The sequence below is a fragment of the Babesia bigemina genome (assembly GCF_000981445.1).
Source record: "Babesia bigemina genome assembly Bbig001, chromosome : III".
NCBI lineage: Eukaryota > Apicomplexa > Aconoidasida > Piroplasmida > Babesiidae > Babesia > Babesia bigemina.
Window position 1 is genome coordinate 1816582 of NC_027218.1, and position 18702 is coordinate 1835283.

Sequence of the window (18702 nt, forward strand, 5' to 3'; positions counted from 1 at the left end):
GGCCGCGACGGGCGCCTTTATAGACGGGTTGTGGAAGCAGCCGCGTATGCACGCCTATTGCGTAACGCTGAGCTGTCCGTGAGTCCAACTTAGCACGGACACGGATCGCCGCGACGGCCGCCAACGCGATCTGCGGTCTCTTACACATTCGTTCACATCACCTCTAAGACGCCAGATACGCTAGCCGCTCGGCTTGTGGCGCAGTGGTGGCTTGTTTCGGCACAGCTCCACGGCAGCACCATGGGCGTATCCCGAGTGCGCATTGCGTCGCCGCTGGCCCGCTACAACGGCGGTAATACGATTCTTCTAGTTGGTCAGCGAGGAATCGGAACCACGTTTGCTAGAGCGGCGCGTGCTGGTCATGAGATCAGTTGGTCCTCGCGGTACCTCGCGCCTTTAATTTGAGGCTGTCGCCTCGGTGGCACAATAATTCCTTCTACAGGGCTTCCTGGTCACGCTGCGAATTCCTCGGGTTAATTTTAGCCGCCCAGTGCGGCGTGCGTGCGAGGACATGACCCCGGCGAGTGCCGTGGCTCCAGCGCGCGAGGTGACCTGTCGGCCGCGTATCCAAGCGCGTGATTCCACTTGCGAGGATGGCAAGCGATGGCGCTGCGCAGGAGACGGACTCTTGCCCCGACCAAACGCCGGTACCGGAGTCCTTCATGGGCACTCTCAGCGCTCCGCCTACCGACTACATCTCCGCCCTGGCACAATATGGCAGCATCAGCGGCGCATCGGAGTGGTCGCGCGGTGACAAGTATGCCAGCGTCTCCAACGAGCGGCTCTTCTACGACTCCGGCTCGTTCGCCCATCCCAGCTACGAGGGGGCGCTCTACCAGGGCTTCGAACCCTCCGCCTGGCTGGTGGAGTCCGAGGTGCTGAACCGCACCCGGCGCTGCTGTCTCACGGGGGAGCCGGTGTCATTGGCGGCTGACGAGCGCTGCGACGCCTGCCTGGGCCTGCTGATAGGTGACGCCTGTCGCTGCGACGCGTGCGGCGTGGTGGTTCACCCGAATTGCTACGGCCCCGAGTCGAGGAGCTGGGAATGGTACCTGGGATCATCGCAAAACGCATTTCCGCAGACGCAGGGTGACCTCTTCTCGTATGACCAAGCCACCTTCACGACTTTGCACTCGCCGTTCGAGTCACCGAGGCGCCGACGTTCTGCTTCATGCGACGCCGATGGACCGTGTGAGTCCGACGAATCCACTGCGCACCTCAGCGACCGCCCGACGGCATACCGAGATTTCACGTGCGATGTCTGCGCCGCCGCTGATGGAGCAGGCACGCCGCAGTGCGCATTATGCGGCCTGCCTGGAGGCGCCATGCGTCATTCGCCCGACTGCGACCGGTGGGTCCACTGCAGCTGCGTGGCCTTTGCGCCCGAATCCTCGGGAATCGCGTTCCGCCGTATGCTCCGCATGCGCGACCCCGTGGGCATCCAAGCGTTCATCGCGCAGATGACCCCCGGCGGCAATGCGTGCGACGCCTGCGGCAAATCGGACGGCTTGGTGGCGCCCTGTTCGTTCGCAAAATGCAGCAAGTTTGTGCACTCTCGCTGCACGACGTTCCAGGAGGGCTACCGCGGATGCGCCTTCTCCGATCAGGTCTACTACAGGTTGGACATGGGGGAGCAGTACTTCGACTTCGTGGGGGCCTTCTGCGCCCAGCATTCCAGCTACGACCACGTGGTCATGGGCATACAAATGCAGCTCCGGCGCCGACAGGTCCTGCGTGAGCAGGGCTCGAGCAGCTATCGCAAGTACCAGGGCGAGGTCGCGGATATCATCCGCATGGCATCGGCAGTGACCGCATCTGCCCTCCACGACGACGGCGAGGACGAAGCGTCGGAGGCGCTGTCACCGGAGCTGGTGCTGCGCATGAAATCGTTTATCGGCGGACCATGTGAGGGAGGTGATGGTGATGACGATGATGATTATGATGATGACGAGGACGAGGACGACGAGGAGGAAGAGGAAGAAGAGGAGAAGTGGGAGGATGATGATTATGGGATAGGGGAGGAGAATTGGGATGACGGTTATGAGGATTATGACGAGGAATATGAGGAGAATTGGGAGGAGGAATACGAGAATGGTGATGATGAGGAGGAGGATAAGGGACAGGAGGAGGAGGAATATGAGGAGAATGAAGATAGAAAGGGCGGAAGTGAAATGGACGAATGCGATTCCGAGCTCCAATGTGAGGAATGGTCATTTGACGAGTGGAGGGACTACCTGTTGAGTCCGGCCGCCGATGATGCCGATACGTACGAGGTCGCCGCAATACAGGACGTCGACTGCGACGAAATCGACGTCAATATGCCGGTAGATGTAGCGTCGCCGTGCGATGACGTCCCGGTGGTGGACGTGCAGGCGGCTTCCGGCGACGGCGGGTTGGACAGCAGCGGCTCGCAGTTCCGCAGCCAGCGCATGATGTGGCAGAAATTCGACATCTTCCGGCCACTTCCGTACGGACCCGCCTCCGACGACCTCCTCGCCAACATGGACCAGAACGCCCGCAAGAAGAGCGTGGCGGAGTACTGGCGCCTGGAGGACAACGTGCTGACGTGCTCCGACTTCCTCGAGCCGCGGGATCTGAGTGAAATGTTCCTGCAGCAGGTCATGCTCGGGTGCAACGGCGTGATGGATCTGCTGCAATCCCTCAAAGACGACGTCGACCAGGAGCTGCAGTCGTCGGCGAAGGCCAACAACGGGATGCCTGCCGACGAAAGGCGGTACTCCCGGTTCCACGTGCTCGTCGACACCGGACGCACCGCTGGAGTCCTTATATTCAAGGTGAACAAGTGGCTGCTCGAGGTCCTGCAGGCCGACGCTGCGCTTACCGAGCGCACGGACAAGTCGGCAATTTCCGCCGCCGGCATAGCCTTGGATGAGGAGGTGCGCCACTTCCTGTCCCACGTGCAGGGCGAGGTGGCGCGCAACACCTACTCCAACACGTCGTTTTACACGAACTCGGGCGCGCTGAAGGAAATCGACTTCTCTAGCGGAATCGGCGAGTACGGCCTGCGCGACGACATCCGCCAGCTCCACCAGACGGTCAACGCGGTTACCAGCGAGAGCGAGCTGTCCCGCATCCGCAGGAAGATGCTCAAAAAGGGCAAGGGCGACCCCTCCCTCAACAGCATGGAGCTTGAGAAGTTCGTCGTCCTCAGCCCCATGGAAAGCGAGTTGCTGCGGCGCTGCGCCTTCGAGATGAGCCACGCCAATGACGCCAACGTGAAGCTCGCGGTGCTCAAAAACACCGTAGACGCGTCCGTGAACACCAGCTGCCTGCAGATGATCGACTGGGCTGCCGTGATGGCCAAAATTAAGACGTCTACCCATTTTACCGCCAGCATCAAGGGTAGCTCCAAGGGCTCATCGCGTCCATCGCATTCGGCGAAGGCATCCCGAAATTCAAACGCTGATAAAGCCGCGAATAGCGAGGCCGCGGCGACTGCGCCGGAGCCATCGACAAGTGGTTCATCAGGTCGCACCTCCGCGGCGGCGGCGGCGGCAGCGGCAGCAGCTGCTGCGACCCCAAACAACGATTCGGGCGTCACGCTGCCGCCGGTGCCGATGGTCCACCTGGGCAAACATACCTGGCCGGTGGTGGACGACACTAACTTCGTGAGGCGCCAGAAGGAGATCACGGAGTGCGACCTCAGCATTGTGTCATCCCAGTTGCGCAAGATCCGTGAGAATATCCGTGAGAACGTCTTGGAGATGAACTCCGGACCGCCCACCATGAACCAGCGGCTCGGCTACGCCTCCAAGCTGCTCGAGCAGTACGAGTCCGTGGAACGCTGGACCACCCTGGTTACGAACTTCTGCCGTGGCCTCTCCGACTCGCAGGACTCGTTGACCCCCACGGTCGCGGCGGCACCCAGGATGCAGTCCCCAGTTGTCGTGACTCCGAACACCCCCGATATACGCAACGCGGCCAAAAAGGCCGAGGGAATCGCCGAAGGCGCATACTGCAGCGTGTGCTTCGTCAACAAGGGCAACAACCTCAACCCGATCTACACCTGCTCCCGGTGCTTCATGTCGACGCACCGCAACTGCTACGGCGTGAACCGCACAGGTAAGGAGTCCGACAACAGCGACTACATCTGCCGTCGCTGCGAGTACGAGCGCCGTACCATGGGCGGGCAGTGGCAGACCGCCTTCCGCAGCTGCAGCATCCTGTGCAGCATTTGCGGCCGGGGCGGCGGCGCGTTGAAGCATTGCGACCTCGAAGAGTGGGCCCACGTGTTCTGCCTGTTGTGCCTGATGCCGGAGACCGAGTGCAGCAACTACACCACGATGGAGCCGTGGACTCTGGCCGGCATCGCGAGGTGGCGGCGCGAGGCCATATGCTCGGTCTGCGGCGTCGGCTGGGGCTACGTAATGCGCTGCAGCGACTGCGAAGTCGCCGCGCACCCGCTGTGTGCCTGGCTGCATGGGTATCGCGTGCAGGCGGTATCCACCGTGGGTTATCTGTCGCATGAGCCCCAGGACAGCGGCCTTATGCGCGAACTCCACGTGCGCGTGCAGTGCAACGCGCATGACAAGTCTCGCCAGTGGCAGCAATTCGTGACGATCCGGAACAAACGCTTCCTGAACAGGGACACGGCCTACTGGCTGTTCGAGGGCTGCGACAAGCGGCGGAAGTCGCGTGCCGTGTTCCTGGAGTCGCTCATGTCCTCCGAGTCTATGGACCCGGGGTCGATGGTAGCCGACCCAGCATACCTGGCGCAACTCTCGGGCGACAGGCGCTGCGGCGTCTGCTTTGGCACGGGAATGCTGACGGAATGCGGCCACTGCAACGCGCGGATGCACTACAACTGCTACGTGGAGCTGGATGCGAAGGGCGCAAGCAGCATTCTATCGGATAAGCTCAACGCCAACAAGCACGTCACCTGCGACGTCTGCAGCAACGGCGATGAGGGTGCCATCTGCGCAATTTGCCGCGTCTCGACTGGTCTGCTGAAACAGATCCCAACGGCGCGTGGCGGCGCGGACGCCCATCGTCGCTACATCCACGCCATTTGCGGAGTGTGCTTCCCCGAAGTGCTGCTGCGCGTATACACAGGCGAACACGACGTGGATGGGACCACGCCCCAAAACGTCGACTCCGCGGCTGCCTCTGCCAACGGGGCCGCGCAGTGCGCATGCTGCCGGTCGTCCGAGGGTCTCATGGTCCGCTGCTTCAGGGAGGGCTGCAGCGTCGTTTTCCACGCCATCTGTGGCATGATCAATCGCTACGTGGTGGAGTCGCACAACATGGACATCGCAGCCGGGCCGCGGTACGTGGCCTTCTGCCAGCAGCACTCCCTGCTGTCGCGCAGCGTCGGCAACAACGTCAAGCTGATGCTGCGGCTGCGCCCGGCGCTGAAGCTGCTGAAAGAGGCCGTGGATGACCTGGCCTCGCAGGACGTGGTGATGCGCGCGTGGTACCGCAAGCGTCAGGAGCTGCTCAACGCGGAGTGCCCGCTGGGCACCCTTATCCAAAAGCCGGCGAACAAATCGTAATACTCTACATATAGGTGCACATTTGCGATGTGTGCGCGTTGGTCACTCTGTGTGCGTTATGTAGGCAGCAATCGGCTTCGGCAGCCCGTGCCGCGGCCGGCGCCATGAGAGCGCGCTGGATTCCGTCCACTTATGCGGCCATTGCGCTCTTCGCGGCATTAATTACGCTGTCTGCCGCTTTTAGGGCACATGAGTCGCGCTCCGGGCTCGCCGCGGGGTCCTTTGCGCGTGGAAGGTTGCAACGACGCTACGTGGAGGCTACAGGTATGTCCAAAATGCCTTGTACGCAACTTCGTGGCGTATGACACCATCTGTACCTATTCTAGCAGCTACGGTGATTGCTACACGTGTGTCATACCCAAATAATTGCGCTTTCAGGTAAAGGCGCAGTCCGTCTGATAACGCCTCCACCTAACCTAACTGGCGACCTCCACGTGGGCAATGCGTTGAACCTCGTGTGTAGCGACATATATCTACGCCACGCGGAGCTGTCGAATCGTGAAGTCTACGCGCGTTTCTGCAGCGACCATGCCGGCCAGGGTTTGGAGCGCATTGTCAACCGCGGCGTCGGCGTGGACAAGCCACCCGGCCAAAGGCTGCGGTGCGCATTGCGCCACTGCAAAACAGTGTCAGACGACCACATGGATACTCTGTCCAGCCTAGGTGTCGATTGGCTTTACGGAGGCTGGACCTTGGGGCGGCGGAGCAAGGAGGTGACCAGGCATGCGTTCGTCAGCCTGTACCGCGGGGGGCACCTCGCTGAAAAATTGTATCCTACCTTCGCCAAGGTCACCGACGAGGTGGTCACGTTTCTAGACTCCGCCGACGTCGACTTAGTAAGGCAACCCAAGAAGCTGTACGCTGTTGATCTGAAGCTGGTCGATGATGGCGGGAGCCAACCCGCCGCCGCATCCTCGGACGCGGGATCCCCCGACGGCCATCCATCGCGGCACTCCGATAGTGAAGATTACATCACGGTGCACACGACGAAACCCGCACTGCTTCACGCCTCGGCAGCCGTCGCCGTGTCGGACTCGACTTCGGGCAGGCTCAAGGGCAAGGCGGCGGTGCTCCCAGGATCGCACAGGCGCATTCCCCTGATCGCCTCAGGGGGAGTTGACGACGACCGAGCTACGCTTGTCATGCCAGGGTACCTGTTTGAGGATTACCAGCTGGCGTTGAAACATGGGCTCGACGTGATCGACATCACCGATGAGCGTGGTCGCCTGAAGAACGTCGTTCCAGAGCTCGAAAATCTGACCATTGCAGAGGCTGAAAGGAAGATTATCGACGGCTTTGCCGAGGTAGCGACGGTGGAGGAGCCGTCACCCACGCTGCTCGGCGACCCGAGCTGCGATGTATACACGCTGCCCGCACCTCACTGGCTGCTCGACGTGAGCGCCATATCTGGTCCGGCTTTGGACGCGATGGCTGGGCTGGAAGTCGACCCCCCAAGCCGCAGCTCGATGCTGCGCCAACGTGTGGCGTCAACGCAGCCTTGGTGCATCAGCCGATACGGCTGGTGGGGGCTGCGTGTCCCCGTGTGGTACCTGAGGAAAGACGGAGTCTCCATACCCTTCCCGGCGCAATCGCAATCGGAAGCAGAGCAAATGGTTGCGCAGTATCTGCAGTGTTCAATTTCGGACGCATTGAGCAGAGGTTACGCGATCGAGCAGGACACACGGACCCTCGACACCTGGTTCACATCTGCGCTCTGGCCCATAACTACCACCCCTGACACCTATTCACCACCATTGGCGCCTGAATCGTTCGATTCCATCACTTTAAGCGACGGGATTCCCTTGGAAGGCGTTGTTGTTAACCGTGAAGCAGGTGGCGAAGTCGACGAGGGTAGCACCTTGGAGGAGGATGCCATGGCCTCCATGGAAGCCAACCAAAAGGATGGTGTGGATCGGGGAGGTGCTTCTAATTATGATTTTGTGGATCAGAAAGGCGCTTCTAATTGTGATTTTGTGGATCAGGGAGGCGCTTCTAATTGTGATTTTGTGGATCAGAAAGGCGCTTCTAATTGTGATTTTGTGGATCAGGGAGGTACTCCCAAACGTGATCTGGCGCTATCCCACGCCGCAACGCTGTGTGATGCGAATGCCACCAGGGTGTTGTATACGTGTTACGACATCCTTCACTCCTGGGTGGCCCGCATGCTGCTACTGTGCACGTGGTTCTCGAAGGGCAAGCTGCCGTTTGACAAGTTGGTGTTACACGGGCTTGTCAACGACTCCTCCGGCCGGAAGATGAGCAAGTCTGAGGGCAACACCGTGACGGCTAAGGAATTCGTGGAGGGTTTCGGCCAGCTGCCAGGCTTCCCAGACCTCAGCAAACCTAGTGAAATCGACATTCTGATCGCGAAGGCTGTCGGTAAAAGCGTGAAGCATACCAGCCCGCTGGCAATGGCCCAGGCACGGCTGGTGCTGGCCACGGCCGCCTCCAAAGCCAACGTCTGCCACGATCTGGGCGGCTACGCCGACCGCGTGAAAAGCCTGCTCAAGAAGGTAGCCAACATCACAAAGTACGTCAGCAACGCAAGCAAGCAGCACGGCCTCGATCACATGTGGGACGTGTCGCCTGATGAGGTGGGCAAAACGTTCGTGGAGCGGCTGGTGGCGGCCGGACTCTCGAGGGCCGGTAGGGCAGTTGGTGATTGCATCGAAACCTTTTCGTTCCGCAGGGCGTTCGAGAATCTAGAGCAGTACGTGTCGGTATTCTCGGAGTACGCAATCCCCAGCCACCGGCACGGCGACATGGGCATTGGAGCTCTGGCCACGGGCTACCGGGACCTCCTGAGGCTGCTGATGCCGTTCACCCCCCAACTAGTGACTGCTATGCCCATACCGATCGGCATGAAGGACACCGGCGAGCTGTTCGAATGGCCGACGTTCGGCGCCCCCGTCGCCGAGGACGAGCGCGCCTTCGACGTGCTCGAAAGCGTCATTCGGCAGCTGCGCAGGCACGCACTGGAAGGCTCCGAAAACGCCAAAGTCGAGGCTCCGGAGGACCTCAGGGGCGCGGTCGAAGCGCACCGCCCGCTGCTGACATACCTGCTCAAGCTTACGTACAACACGGTCATACATTTTAATGTACAGTCCTAGTCAGCCTCTTTGCGGCCTGCTGCTTTGCAGCCACCGGTCCGCGTGCGGCGGCGTGAAGTTGTTCCGCGCGGCCCAGGTGAACCGTTCGTCGCCGTCGCCGTTGTAGGGGTACGAGGTCCACCCGGGGTGGTGCTGCTGGATGTAGCAGGTGAACATCCGCACCACCAGCGAGTAGAACGTCCGGTCGAACTGCTCGTCCCAGTCGAAGTGTATGGGCCTGCCCTTGGCGTCCTCGAGCGCCCAGATCGAGCGCTCCTCCTCCACGTGCCGCCGCCGGCGGTAGGTGGTCCGCACGATGTCGCGGTACTTGAGCTCGTGCGTGGCGGGGTGCACCGGGTTGGACGAGCTCGACAGTTCGTCCTGCGGAGTCGCGAACGACTCGTCGGAAAACGACAACGAGGATTCGGAGCTCGTGCTGTCGTCGGCGAATTGGCTTTCCTCAGCCCGTTCGACGCCCGTGTCGTTATCCTCCACGCACGCCTCGAAGCGCACCGAGTGGCTGAAGAGGTCCATCGCCGCACCCAGCCGCCGAGTGCTGATGACTGAAGTGGCCTCCGTCGCCTTGTACGCCTGCTCCACCGCCTTCTTTATCATGGTCTCCAGGTCCGACGGCGTGTCCATGTCGCTCCTGCAGACTATCCTTGCGATTTGCTTGAGGTTCAGGTGCATCAGCGCGCCGATCTGCAGCAGACGCACCGACACACGCATCGTACGCAGGCACTCCGGTCGAATGAGCAGCCGCCTCCGCAGCCGCTCGGCGTCCTTGTCGGGGTCGTACGCGAAGATCAGCTTGAGCTCGTTCTTACCGAACGGTATCTCCGTTTGCGGCCAGTCGAACCACACCAGGTCCATGTCGGCCACGTCCACCACGTCGGGCAAGATGAGGCCGTGGTCGATCGGGATCAGCTTGTAGCGCGGCACACCAGGGGGCAGCGTCTGCCCGTCGTGGCTGCGCTGACGCAAGTCCATCACCAAAATGTTGCCGTCGTTGCGGTCGAGGTTCACCACGCGCAGGTCCAGAATGCCGATGCGGTGCACGTCAGTCACCGGGAACAGACTGGGGTTGTAGTTCCCGCTGGACTCCTTGCAGTCGATGAACTCCTGCAGCGACCCCGTTTTCCACTTCAAGCCGGATCCCACGTCCTTGATGAACTTCGCATCGCAGGAGTTGTGGAACGCCGGGTGGCTCGCTTCCACCATGGTGGTGTCGGGCACGCCGCACGCGCCGCCGTACGCCGAGTCCAGCAGGTACGCAGCCACCTCACGGCTCGCGCCCTCGCCGGACAGCACGCCCGACCGAAACCCCTGCTGGTTGAGCTTCCCCTCGTACCCGCGCGGGTTGCACGGCGCGAACGCCTCCTCGTCGATGGGCTTGAACACCGCACAGCACACGCGCTGCTTGTTGTACATCATGTATGTGCCTCCTGCGGTAAGTTCAGCCGACGGGAAGGCCACCTCACCTGTGCCGTCCATCGTCAGCTTCGGCTTGATGTTGTTCTTGAGCGACAGCGCGATTTCGTTGATGATGCTCTGCATGTGGCTCGTGGTCTTGATGCCCGCACGCCGGATGCCCGCACTCGGGTTGGTCTCGCGCATGGACCAGAAGAGCCGATGGTCGTTCTCGCCCTTGCCCATGTACGTCTCCATGGTGCGGTAGTTCGGCAGCTCCACGCCCTTGTAGAGGATCCGGAGGTCGTTGACTCCGGTGCCCGAGGGCAGGTGCAGCTTCTTGATGAGCAGCCGCTTGACCATCTGCGCCGGATGTGAGGGAGACGGCGGCGCGGTACCTGAACGTCGTAGAAGGGGTAGAGCCTGATCGCGCCATGCCGGTCGCCGTGGAGCTCGTGCAGCACGCAGCGCGTGCCCTTATCTTCCGGCGACACATCGCGGAGAGCGTTATGCGTGCTGAAGTAGTTCTGCTGCGATATCCGGAGGCCGCCAGAGGACATGTTTGCGGTCTGTGGCGCGTGAGATCGCAGGTCCCTGGCGACTAGGAGTGGAAGGCGGAATCGGCGACGGCAGGTGTGCGGTGACCACGCGACACCCAGGCGGCGAACCTTATCTAGTCATAAAATCAGTATATTACCGTGACAGTTGCTACCGAAACGTTCGTCACAAACTAGCGCTGTTAGCTCGCCAGGTGCTCGGCGGTCGCCGTATGCCGGATGTCCAGGGGGCGTCGAAAGGGTGCCGCCACGGACTGACGAGCGTTAAAATTTGGGCGGAGACACACTCGGTAGATTCCGCGCTTGATCGGAGTCCACACCAGAATCCACAGACGTCGCGCGTCGCAGCAGCGGGTACCGTCGGAGATGTCAGCAGGGCTCGTTGGTCAAATCGCCGGGACCCTTACGGTACTTGCCGATGATTATGAGCACACCCCAGACCAACGACCACAGCCAGCCGACGATCGGAAGGAGCAGCTGCGCGACGCCGATGAGCACATCCTCCAGGCAGTTGTTCGTGATTCCGAGGATGATGAGCCCTGAGCCGAAAATGATCATGTTCAGCACGCCGCACGTGTACACCAGCCCCGCGGGGCCGCCCGTTGGCACCTTGAGCCCCTTTACGCGGTTCCACGCCCTCGTGAAGCAGGTCAGCATGTTGACGGCCGGTTCGGTGAACGTCTCAGTCTTCGCGCATCAGATGAAAATTCGTAGCCTCCCGTTTTTCGGGCGTTGTTATGCGCGGCCCGGATACGTGCGGCTCGGCACGCAGGACCGCTGGGGATTCCGCGCTGGCGCAGCAGTAGGTGCGCCTAAAGAAGGTTGTGATACAGCGACCGCGGCGTAGTATGCGAGTTTTTGTAGCCGTAGCTGTGATCACTCTCGCGCATCAGAGATCGTAGGGGCGATCTCACGTTGAATCCCGTGGCGCTCGAGTCCCTGCCGCCGGGAGCGACGGTGCTGCTTATCCTGCGCGGACGCGTCGAGTCGAACAGGCTTACCGGGTCTTCCACACGCCTTAGAGGCCTTACCACAGATCCGTTTGCACGGTTCAGATCGCCCGAGAGATAGCTCGGGTACTTCTGCTCGCTGGCCTCGCCGGCCCTTCCGCGGGGTGTGTAGCCGAACTCCTGCGCCCTTGCCAAGTTCGCGCTCTTCTCCCACGGAAACGGCGACACCAGCGTATCCACGTTCACGGTAGCGTTGTTTGACGCGGCTCGGTCCACCACCGGAGTCTCCAGGGCACCGTAGTCGTTGCCGGACTCCACGCCCGGCTGGAAGGCGCTCAGGAACTCCTTCTGGAAGTTGAACTGGCTTCTAGGCGCCCGCACCGGCGTGAGCAAGGACTGCTCGTTCAGCGGGATGCTGGATCCCAGTGCCCCCCTGCGGTAGCTGTCGGTGTCGAAAATGTTGCAATTGCCGACGAGGGTTGCCGCGGCGTTCGTCGCGAACCGGTCCACGCTCTCGTTCAGCACATCGTTAGCCCTCGTGCCTGGCATTCGGCCAGTGTCGCTGCGGAGGTACGCCGGCCTCACGACGCTCTGAGGCTCCGGCCGTGTCGACAACCGGGGCTCCGGCCGCATGCGACGGGTCACCGCTGGCGACGACATCATGAAGGGCTCGATGGGTGGCAGGCTCCTGGGCGCCGCCATCGACGCCGCATAGGTGCCAGAGCTGCGCAGCTCGGCGGCCATCTTCTCCAGGCCAACTTCGGAGACGTAGCAAGACTCCCGGCTCAGCTCCACCAGGCTCGGGTACAGCTCGCGGACCCTCGCATCGGTACCGTGCGGCAGCGCGTACGGGTCGGAGGCGAACACATTGGTCGCCGCGATGACGCGCCGCCCCTCACCGCTCGGGTAACACTCCAGCGCGGCGGCCCTGTCGCCCATGAGCCGGCGGTATTCCTCCTCCAGGTGGAAGCTCTTCCATATCGCCGTGGCGGCCATGTCTGCACGGCGTGACTGCGATTGAGGTCTGCGGGCTGACGCGGCCCGACGCGGTGCGTGGCCCCGCCGAATCTAGGGCGACTGCGGGCCACTCCCGTTCTCCTTGCGGGGATTGAACGGCGAACGTCACACACCCAGTGTGGACAGCTGCGTAAGACGGCAGGCCTTTGCGATTAAAATGAAAATGTTACACCGCTTTTGTGTTATGGCGCTTTGTGGGTTGTTCCGAACGAAGGGCGGTCGCGGGGCCGTCTGCCGCACGATAACCGCGATGTTGTCGGAAGGTCGCCGTGGGACATACAACTTCACCGCAGAGGCGTTGCGCACGGATCACGCAATATTTGTGTTGGTCAATGGAGCCGGGTAGCGACGAGGCTACGTCGGCTGGGATGCAACGGAGCAGCTTTTCCACGACCGTTCCGTCGACGGTGGGCCAAACGAACCCGGCGAACGCCATACGGCGCGAGCCGCGTACGCCGTTTTGGAACAGCGCAACCCTCGAATTCGCCGATGGGCGTCAGGACACCCACTGAGTCTCCGGCCGCGCCGACTGCCGGTACGGCCGCGTTAGTGGCGACGCTTACAGGTGGCTGCACGGCGCATTGGCGTGGTTCGACTCACTAAAGATTGGCCTGTGTAGGCCGCGGCGCCGTTGGCTGGGCGGCATCGTTGCGCAGTTTATCCAGACCCGTAACCGGTGGGGAGGTGATTCTGGCGATAGGCGCTCACGCGCGCCGCCGGGTCCTCACAACCTATCGCGCCGATTTACGCACTCGCACCATTTTTAGAGATAGCACGGCACTGTACGTTTACGAGTAGCTGCATCCACCCGCGAGGCAGTGTGCGCGTAACCGTTCGTGCTACGGCCGGCGCTGTAGATGGCGATGATCGCGCTCTTCATCACCAACCAGCACGGCAGCTTAATTTACTACAAGGTGCGTGCCACTCGCGCACATCTGACCACGCGCAGAGTCTCAACGGCCGTGACGCTTTCTCGTCGAACGATGCCATCCGCCTAGCCAGCACACTGCACGGACTCTCGACCATCGCGCCGAAACTCTGTGTGCCCAATTCAGCGCAAGTGCAAACGCTGCTGCCGCAGCCGAAAGGTAACGGTTTCCGCCCTCCCCCTGAGCGCCATGCAGGCATAACGTGCATAGAATCCAGCTCCTTCAGGCTCCAGTGCTACGAGACCCTGACAGGTAGGGATGACATCGGTCCGGCAGTCGCACACCTGTCGTTAGGTCTGAAGATCTGCATAGTGTGCACTCCTCAGGGGCCCTCCAGGGAGCACGTCAACGTCATCCTCAGCTACGTCTACGAGCTGTACGCGGACTTCGTGCAGAAGTGCCCGTTCCACCAGACTGACATGCCCGTGCGTTCAGAGCTATTCGACGACCGCATCACGGCATACTTTGCGGAGCTATCCACCTAAATGCCGCCGCTCTGAGAAGGAGGCGTTACGCAGCCCAGCTGGAATTTTTCAAGTCTGCAAGGACACTGTAGCCGCGCGAACCTAGGACCAGTTGCACGCCGAGGTGACGACGGAGTTCTTGCGCCGGCTGATTTTTTTCACCATTTGTCATCATCGGAGGACCCACAGTGAATCGGCGGAGGAGCCGAGAACGTGATCATTTGTCGAAAGCGCGTCAAGCGACACGCCGAGCGTCGGTAGAGTTAGGGTGGGATCTGTGTCAGCAGGGCTAGGGCAGGATGTCGTGGCGCATGTTCGGCTACGCGTGCTGCCTCATGTGCGGCTTCAACTTCGTGGTGTTCCAGTTCATCACGGCGCACCTCAAGGGCGACCCGCGGCATGTGGAGCTGCTGCCGGAGCGCATCCCGACGGCGCACACCGCCTGCCTCGCCTGCAGCATCGTACACCTTATCGCAATGCTCGTATCGCTGGCGTACCTGCGGGGATACATCAAGTTCGACCCGTTCGAGCGGCCGCTGCGATTCATCAGGTCGACAGTCGGCCTCAGCCCGGTCTCAGGGCCCATGAGGTACCGCAAGATGACGGAAAACGGGACGGTGGTGCCGGAGAGCACGCACGACGCAGACACGGATTGCAGCGATAGCCACTACTTGCAGTAATGGCCGGCGGACACCTTTAGAAGGTCCTAATCGTTAGCATATACACGGTTAAGCATAGTTTCACTACGAAGTCGCGTGGAGGGCGTGTAGCGCTGCGGCGGCGGCGATGTGTAGCCGGCGCGTCGGCCTCCCCACCGGCGCCGCCGCCTTCGCCATTACAAACCGAACATGGACGCACACCAGCCGAGCCAGGCCAGCGCCAACGCTGAGGCCGTCCTCAAGTCGCCGGCGCTCCGGTTCAACATCGCCGGGCTGCCCGCGCTCACGGCGTACCTGGACGAGCAGATGACCGACGCCGCGCTATACAGCCTGGAGAACAACGTCGGAATCCTCAAGATTTACACGCTATACCCGCACATCGCGGACCATATCGTCATCCAGAAGGTGCTCGTGCAGTGCCTGACGCGCCTCCCGGCCAACGACTTCGACGTCTGCATCGCCCAGGTCCCGATTCCCACGCAGGAGCACCCCGTCATCGCCGAGGTGATCTCCCTGCACAACATGTTGCAGAACTGCCTATTCTACAAGTTCTGGGAGGCGGCGCTCAAGCCGATGGACGACAAGGTGGGACTGCCCTTCGTCGACGTCCCGGGCCTGCGCGACGCGGTCAGGCGGTTCATCCTGGACGTAGTGCCGCTCCTGTATATGCAGATGAGCGTGCCAGAGCTTAGGTCAATGCTGAACTACGAGAGGAACTGCGAGGAGTTCGAGCAGATGCTGGCGGCCTGCCGCTGGACGCTCACCAGCGACTACTCGCGCTCGAACCCCGACGCGGGGATGTGCGTGCCCGCCGCGCGCGACGACATCGCGAAGAGCCAGAGGTCACACGAGGTCCACACGGAGGTGAACAAGTACTTCAAGGTCGACTCCATGCGTGTCTACTACTCCACCATGCGCCATGCCGCCTGAAGCTGCGCCGGGGCCTAGCGTCGGCCGCCTCTACGTCGCCGGCAGGGGCGCCGCAGCCTCGCACCGCCGCTGTGGTGGCAGGCGGTGCCGAACGGCTGCTTAGATCGGGTGTCCACTCACGGCACTGAAGCGTCGGTAAGCGGGGCACGCTGTCCGCCATGCGGGCACCCCGTTGCGAACTGTCTGCTAATGTTGATGGAACCCCGTCACTAATTGCACAGCCGTGGTGCTGTCGTTTGCAAAGGTGGTCACAATGTGCTGGGGACGCCGGCACACTAAACTTGTTGTTGACGTTGCGTTCGTTACTGCTTTGCATCTGGGTGTATGCGCACACGTAATACGAATTTGCGTAGTAATACAATTAATCGGTTCGCGCAGGCGCAACTGCTGCGCGCAGTCAGCTCCCGCTGCGCAGAGCCTTGCCGATAGTGTGGACGAACAGCGGGACCAGGGCGGCCGCCTCGGCCTTGACGGACGCGCGCCCGTTGGAGAACACCGCCAGCAGCTGCAGCGAGTTCGTGGTGCTCGCGTAGAAGCACTCGTTGGCCTTGGAGCTGCCCACGTTGAGGCCGGCGCCGACGAACGACAGACCGGCCTTCGCAAGGCGGTCGGTGACGGGCAGGCTGTCGCCCACGGCGAACGTCTCCTCCTGGCCAGACAAGCCCCAGAGCTCCTCGAACTCGCTGCGCGTTATTCGCGCGCCGTGCAGCAGCACGATCGGCAGCTCGTAGAACACGCGGAAGTAGAACACGTCCACGGTGGTCTTGATGGCGACCTGCAGCGCGATGGGGTTAGCGGGCGGGGTGTTGGACATGATGACGTTGGCCGCGAGCGGCACGTGCGCCTCCGTGGTCTTCTCAGGCGCCACCAGCACGGGGCTGGCGAGTGGCGCCGCGGGGCTGAGCCCGAACGAGTTCTTGTTGAACTGGATGGCCAGCAGCGATATCGACGCCGCGGTCTTGTTGGTCATCGACAGCTTCAGCGACATCTTCTCGCCCTCGCGGTACAGGCACGCCACCACCTGCAGGCCAATCTGGCCGTTGGAGCCCTGCTGGTGCTGAGTCAGCACCACCTCGTCCTTGCACGTGTAACGGAACACCCTGCCGAAGGTCTCGAACAAATCGTCCTCGCCGTGGTACGGCTGCAGGTCGCGGCCGCCGCGCTGGTCCTCGTCGTAGTCGTCCAGGCCGTCGAAGGACCGGCCCTTGCGCGGGCTGATGTCGGAGTCGGCCGTGTCCAGCAGGTCGCCGTCGCTGGACGACGCGTCTCCGGACTGCTTCTCGCGCGACGCGCCCAGCGGCTGCGCGTCCTTGAACGTCAGCGCCCACGCCGGCAGGTGGTACACCGACGAGACGTGCCCTAAATTGCTCAGCAGGTTGTCCAGCACCTCGCTGTCCATCACGGCCTCGCCGATCGGCGGCAGCGGCGCCAGCACCACCTTGGCGGCCACCGCGTCGCCGTGCTCCAGCAGCCTCAGGTACATCTGCGCGCGGGTACGCACGTCGGGGCTCGCGCTCTCGTGCACGCAGCGCTCGATCACGTGCTCCACCATCCCGGTGTCCCGACCGCGGGTCACGGCCACCTTCACCGCCGCCGTCAGCAGGCTCAGCTGCACCGCGTGGTCCTCGTCGTGCATCGTCTCAGCCATGTTCGCGAGGTACTCGGCCGCGTCGGGGATCTTAGCGGCGTACTGGCCGATGATCCAGATCAGCGCGGACTTCGACTCCACGGCGTGCAGGTACTCGCCGTCGGCGCACATGGAGAACAAATCAAGGTTGAACATGTGCGGGTACGCGCGCAGCAGGTCGCGGTACACGATGGTGCACTCCTCGGTGAGGTGCGCCGCCCGCAGACGCAGCAGCTCGTTCAGGGCGTTACCGCAGGCCGACAGCGCGGCCTCCAGACGCACGCCCAGCGACCCTATGGCACGCACGGCCCTCCTCACGAAGTCGTGGTCGATGTCGGTGGCGTACTCAGAGAGCTCGGCCAGGATCTTCTGGAAGTTGCTGGTCGTCGCCAGACGCACCATGATCTCCAGCTTCTCGATGCGCACGTACAGGGGGTCGCGGCTCTTGCAGAAGAACGCGCGCACGTGGCCCTCGAGCAGACGCGGCCACTTCTCGATGATCACCAAAATCGAACGCAGCGCCACGTACTGGATCTCCGGCTCAAGCGACGCAAGCGTCACCAAAGGCGCCGCCAGCTTCCCCTGCAGCACGCGCAGGTACTCCTTGTCGCCGATCTTCGGCAGCATCTTGATCACCACCTTCATGGCCGACATCACCACGGCCGGGTTTATGTGCGAGAAGCGCGGCAGCACGCCCTCGATCAGGGTGCGCGCCTCCTCCGGGCTGCCGGGCTTGTACAGCATCAGCGCGTCCAGAATGTACACCTGGCCCCACTCCATGCACTCGTTCAGCGAGTGCAGCAGGCCCTCCAGCTTGGCCGGGTTCTTGGCCAAAATGCGGGCCACCAGGTTCTCCTCGGACTGCTCGGAGATCTCCACCAGCGTCGACACCGCGTTCGCCACCACCATCGGGTTGGTGTCCGACATCATCCGCTCCAGCACGTCGATGAAGCCCTCGTCACGCACCAGCTGCGGCGATATCCCTGCGCACGCGTCACTCACAAGCACTGACGCCTACCGTGGAGTTTTGCGATGCAAATGGCCGCCGTCTTGCGGACGTACGGGTCGGGGTCGGAGTGGCAGCGCATCAGCGGCTCCACCATGTACTCCGTGACCGCCGGGAGCCGAATGTAGCCCATCGTGCGCACAGCGAGCGCCCTGCGAACACGGTTACAACAGCCGCAACGGGGCCTACCTGATGAGCGGGTTGCGATCCTTGGCATCCTTGCAGAACGTGTTCACCGCCAAAATCGCAAGCTCAGGCTGCACCTTCGCGTAGTTTATCACGTACAGGTACACCAGCTTCTTCAGCTCGAGGTTGTTGGTCTGGATGCAGTTTACCACCTCGGGGAACAGGCTAGACACGTCCTTGCCGACGGTCATGGCCCCGATGATCTTTTTGATGGCGTCCTTTCGCCGGTCCTTAGACGCCTTCTGCAGCTCCTCGCGCAGCTCCTGGATCTCGGAGCGGCGGTTGCCGCGAAAGTACTTACCGTCCATCGCGGCGAGGCGACGCAGCACACACCTCTGTAACTCAGACAGAAAATTGCGCTACAC

The 18702-nt window shown here is 62.1% G+C and overlaps 9 protein-coding genes across 9 annotated transcripts; 5 read left to right on the top strand and 4 right to left on the bottom strand.

The window, feature by feature from the left end:
* Positions 1 to 593: 593 nt before the first annotated feature.
* BBBOND_0307420 (hypothetical protein, conserved) lies at positions 594 to 5513 on the top strand (the record flags this gene model as incomplete). Its single annotated transcript, XM_012913570.1, has 1 exon — positions 594 to 5513. The coding sequence occupies one exon, from the start codon at positions 594 to 596 to the stop codon at positions 5511 to 5513; it is 4920 nt and encodes a 1639-aa protein (XP_012769024.1).
* A 275-nt stretch (positions 5514 to 5788) lies between these two features.
* On the top strand, positions 5789 to 8623 carry BBBOND_0307430 (tRNA synthetases class I (I, L, M and V) family protein, putative; the record flags this gene model as incomplete). The annotated part of the gene is made up of 2 exons (XM_012913571.1): positions 5789 to 5795; positions 5892 to 8623. The coding sequence occupies 2 exons, from the start codon at positions 5789 to 5791 to the stop codon at positions 8621 to 8623; spliced, it is 2739 nt and encodes a 912-aa protein (XP_012769025.1).
* BBBOND_0307440 (phosphatidylinositol 3-and 4-kinase family protein, putative) lies at positions 8624 to 10572 on the bottom strand (the record flags this gene model as incomplete). The annotated part of the gene is made up of 3 exons (XM_012913572.1): positions 8624 to 10047; positions 10084 to 10375; positions 10411 to 10572. The coding sequence occupies 3 exons, from the start codon at positions 10570 to 10572 to the stop codon at positions 8624 to 8626; spliced, it is 1878 nt and encodes a 625-aa protein (XP_012769026.1).
* Positions 10573 to 10938: 366 nt separating this feature from the next.
* Positions 10939 to 11226, bottom strand: BBBOND_0307450 (hypothetical protein; the record flags this gene model as incomplete). The annotated part of the gene is made up of 1 exon (XM_012913573.1): positions 10939 to 11226. The coding sequence occupies one exon, from the start codon at positions 11224 to 11226 to the stop codon at positions 10939 to 10941; it is 288 nt and encodes a 95-aa protein (XP_012769027.1).
* A 155-nt stretch (positions 11227 to 11381) lies between these two features.
* BBBOND_0307460 (hypothetical protein, conserved) lies at positions 11382 to 12515 on the bottom strand (the record flags this gene model as incomplete). Its single annotated transcript, XM_012913574.1, has 1 exon — positions 11382 to 12515. One exon carries the CDS (start codon positions 12513 to 12515, stop codon positions 11382 to 11384), a length of 1134 nt encoding a protein of 377 aa, XP_012769028.1.
* Positions 12516 to 13393: 878 nt separating this feature from the next.
* Positions 13394 to 13950, top strand: BBBOND_0307470 (sybindin-like family protein, putative; the record flags this gene model as incomplete). The annotated part of the gene is made up of 2 exons (XM_012913575.1): positions 13394 to 13450; positions 13486 to 13950. 2 exons carry the CDS (start codon positions 13394 to 13396, stop codon positions 13948 to 13950), a joined length of 522 nt encoding a protein of 173 aa, XP_012769029.1.
* A 278-nt stretch (positions 13951 to 14228) lies between these two features.
* Positions 14229 to 14609, top strand: BBBOND_0307480 (membrane protein, putative; the record flags this gene model as incomplete). The annotated part of the gene is made up of 1 exon (XM_012913576.1): positions 14229 to 14609. One exon carries the CDS (start codon positions 14229 to 14231, stop codon positions 14607 to 14609), a length of 381 nt encoding a protein of 126 aa, XP_012769030.1.
* A 168-nt stretch (positions 14610 to 14777) lies between these two features.
* Positions 14778 to 15518, top strand: BBBOND_0307490 (EUKARYOTIC TRANSLATION INITIATION FACTOR 3 SUBUNIT 11, putative; the record flags this gene model as incomplete). The annotated part of the gene is made up of 1 exon (XM_012913577.1): positions 14778 to 15518. The coding sequence occupies one exon, from the start codon at positions 14778 to 14780 to the stop codon at positions 15516 to 15518; it is 741 nt and encodes a 246-aa protein (XP_012769031.1).
* A 397-nt stretch (positions 15519 to 15915) lies between these two features.
* On the bottom strand, positions 15916 to 18645 carry BBBOND_0307500 (adaptin N terminal domain containing protein, putative; the record flags this gene model as incomplete). Its single annotated transcript, XM_012913578.1, has 3 exons — positions 15916 to 18128; positions 18164 to 18303; positions 18341 to 18645. 3 exons carry the CDS (start codon positions 18643 to 18645, stop codon positions 15916 to 15918), a joined length of 2658 nt encoding a protein of 885 aa, XP_012769032.1.
* Between the last annotated feature and the right edge of the window lie 57 nt (positions 18646 to 18702).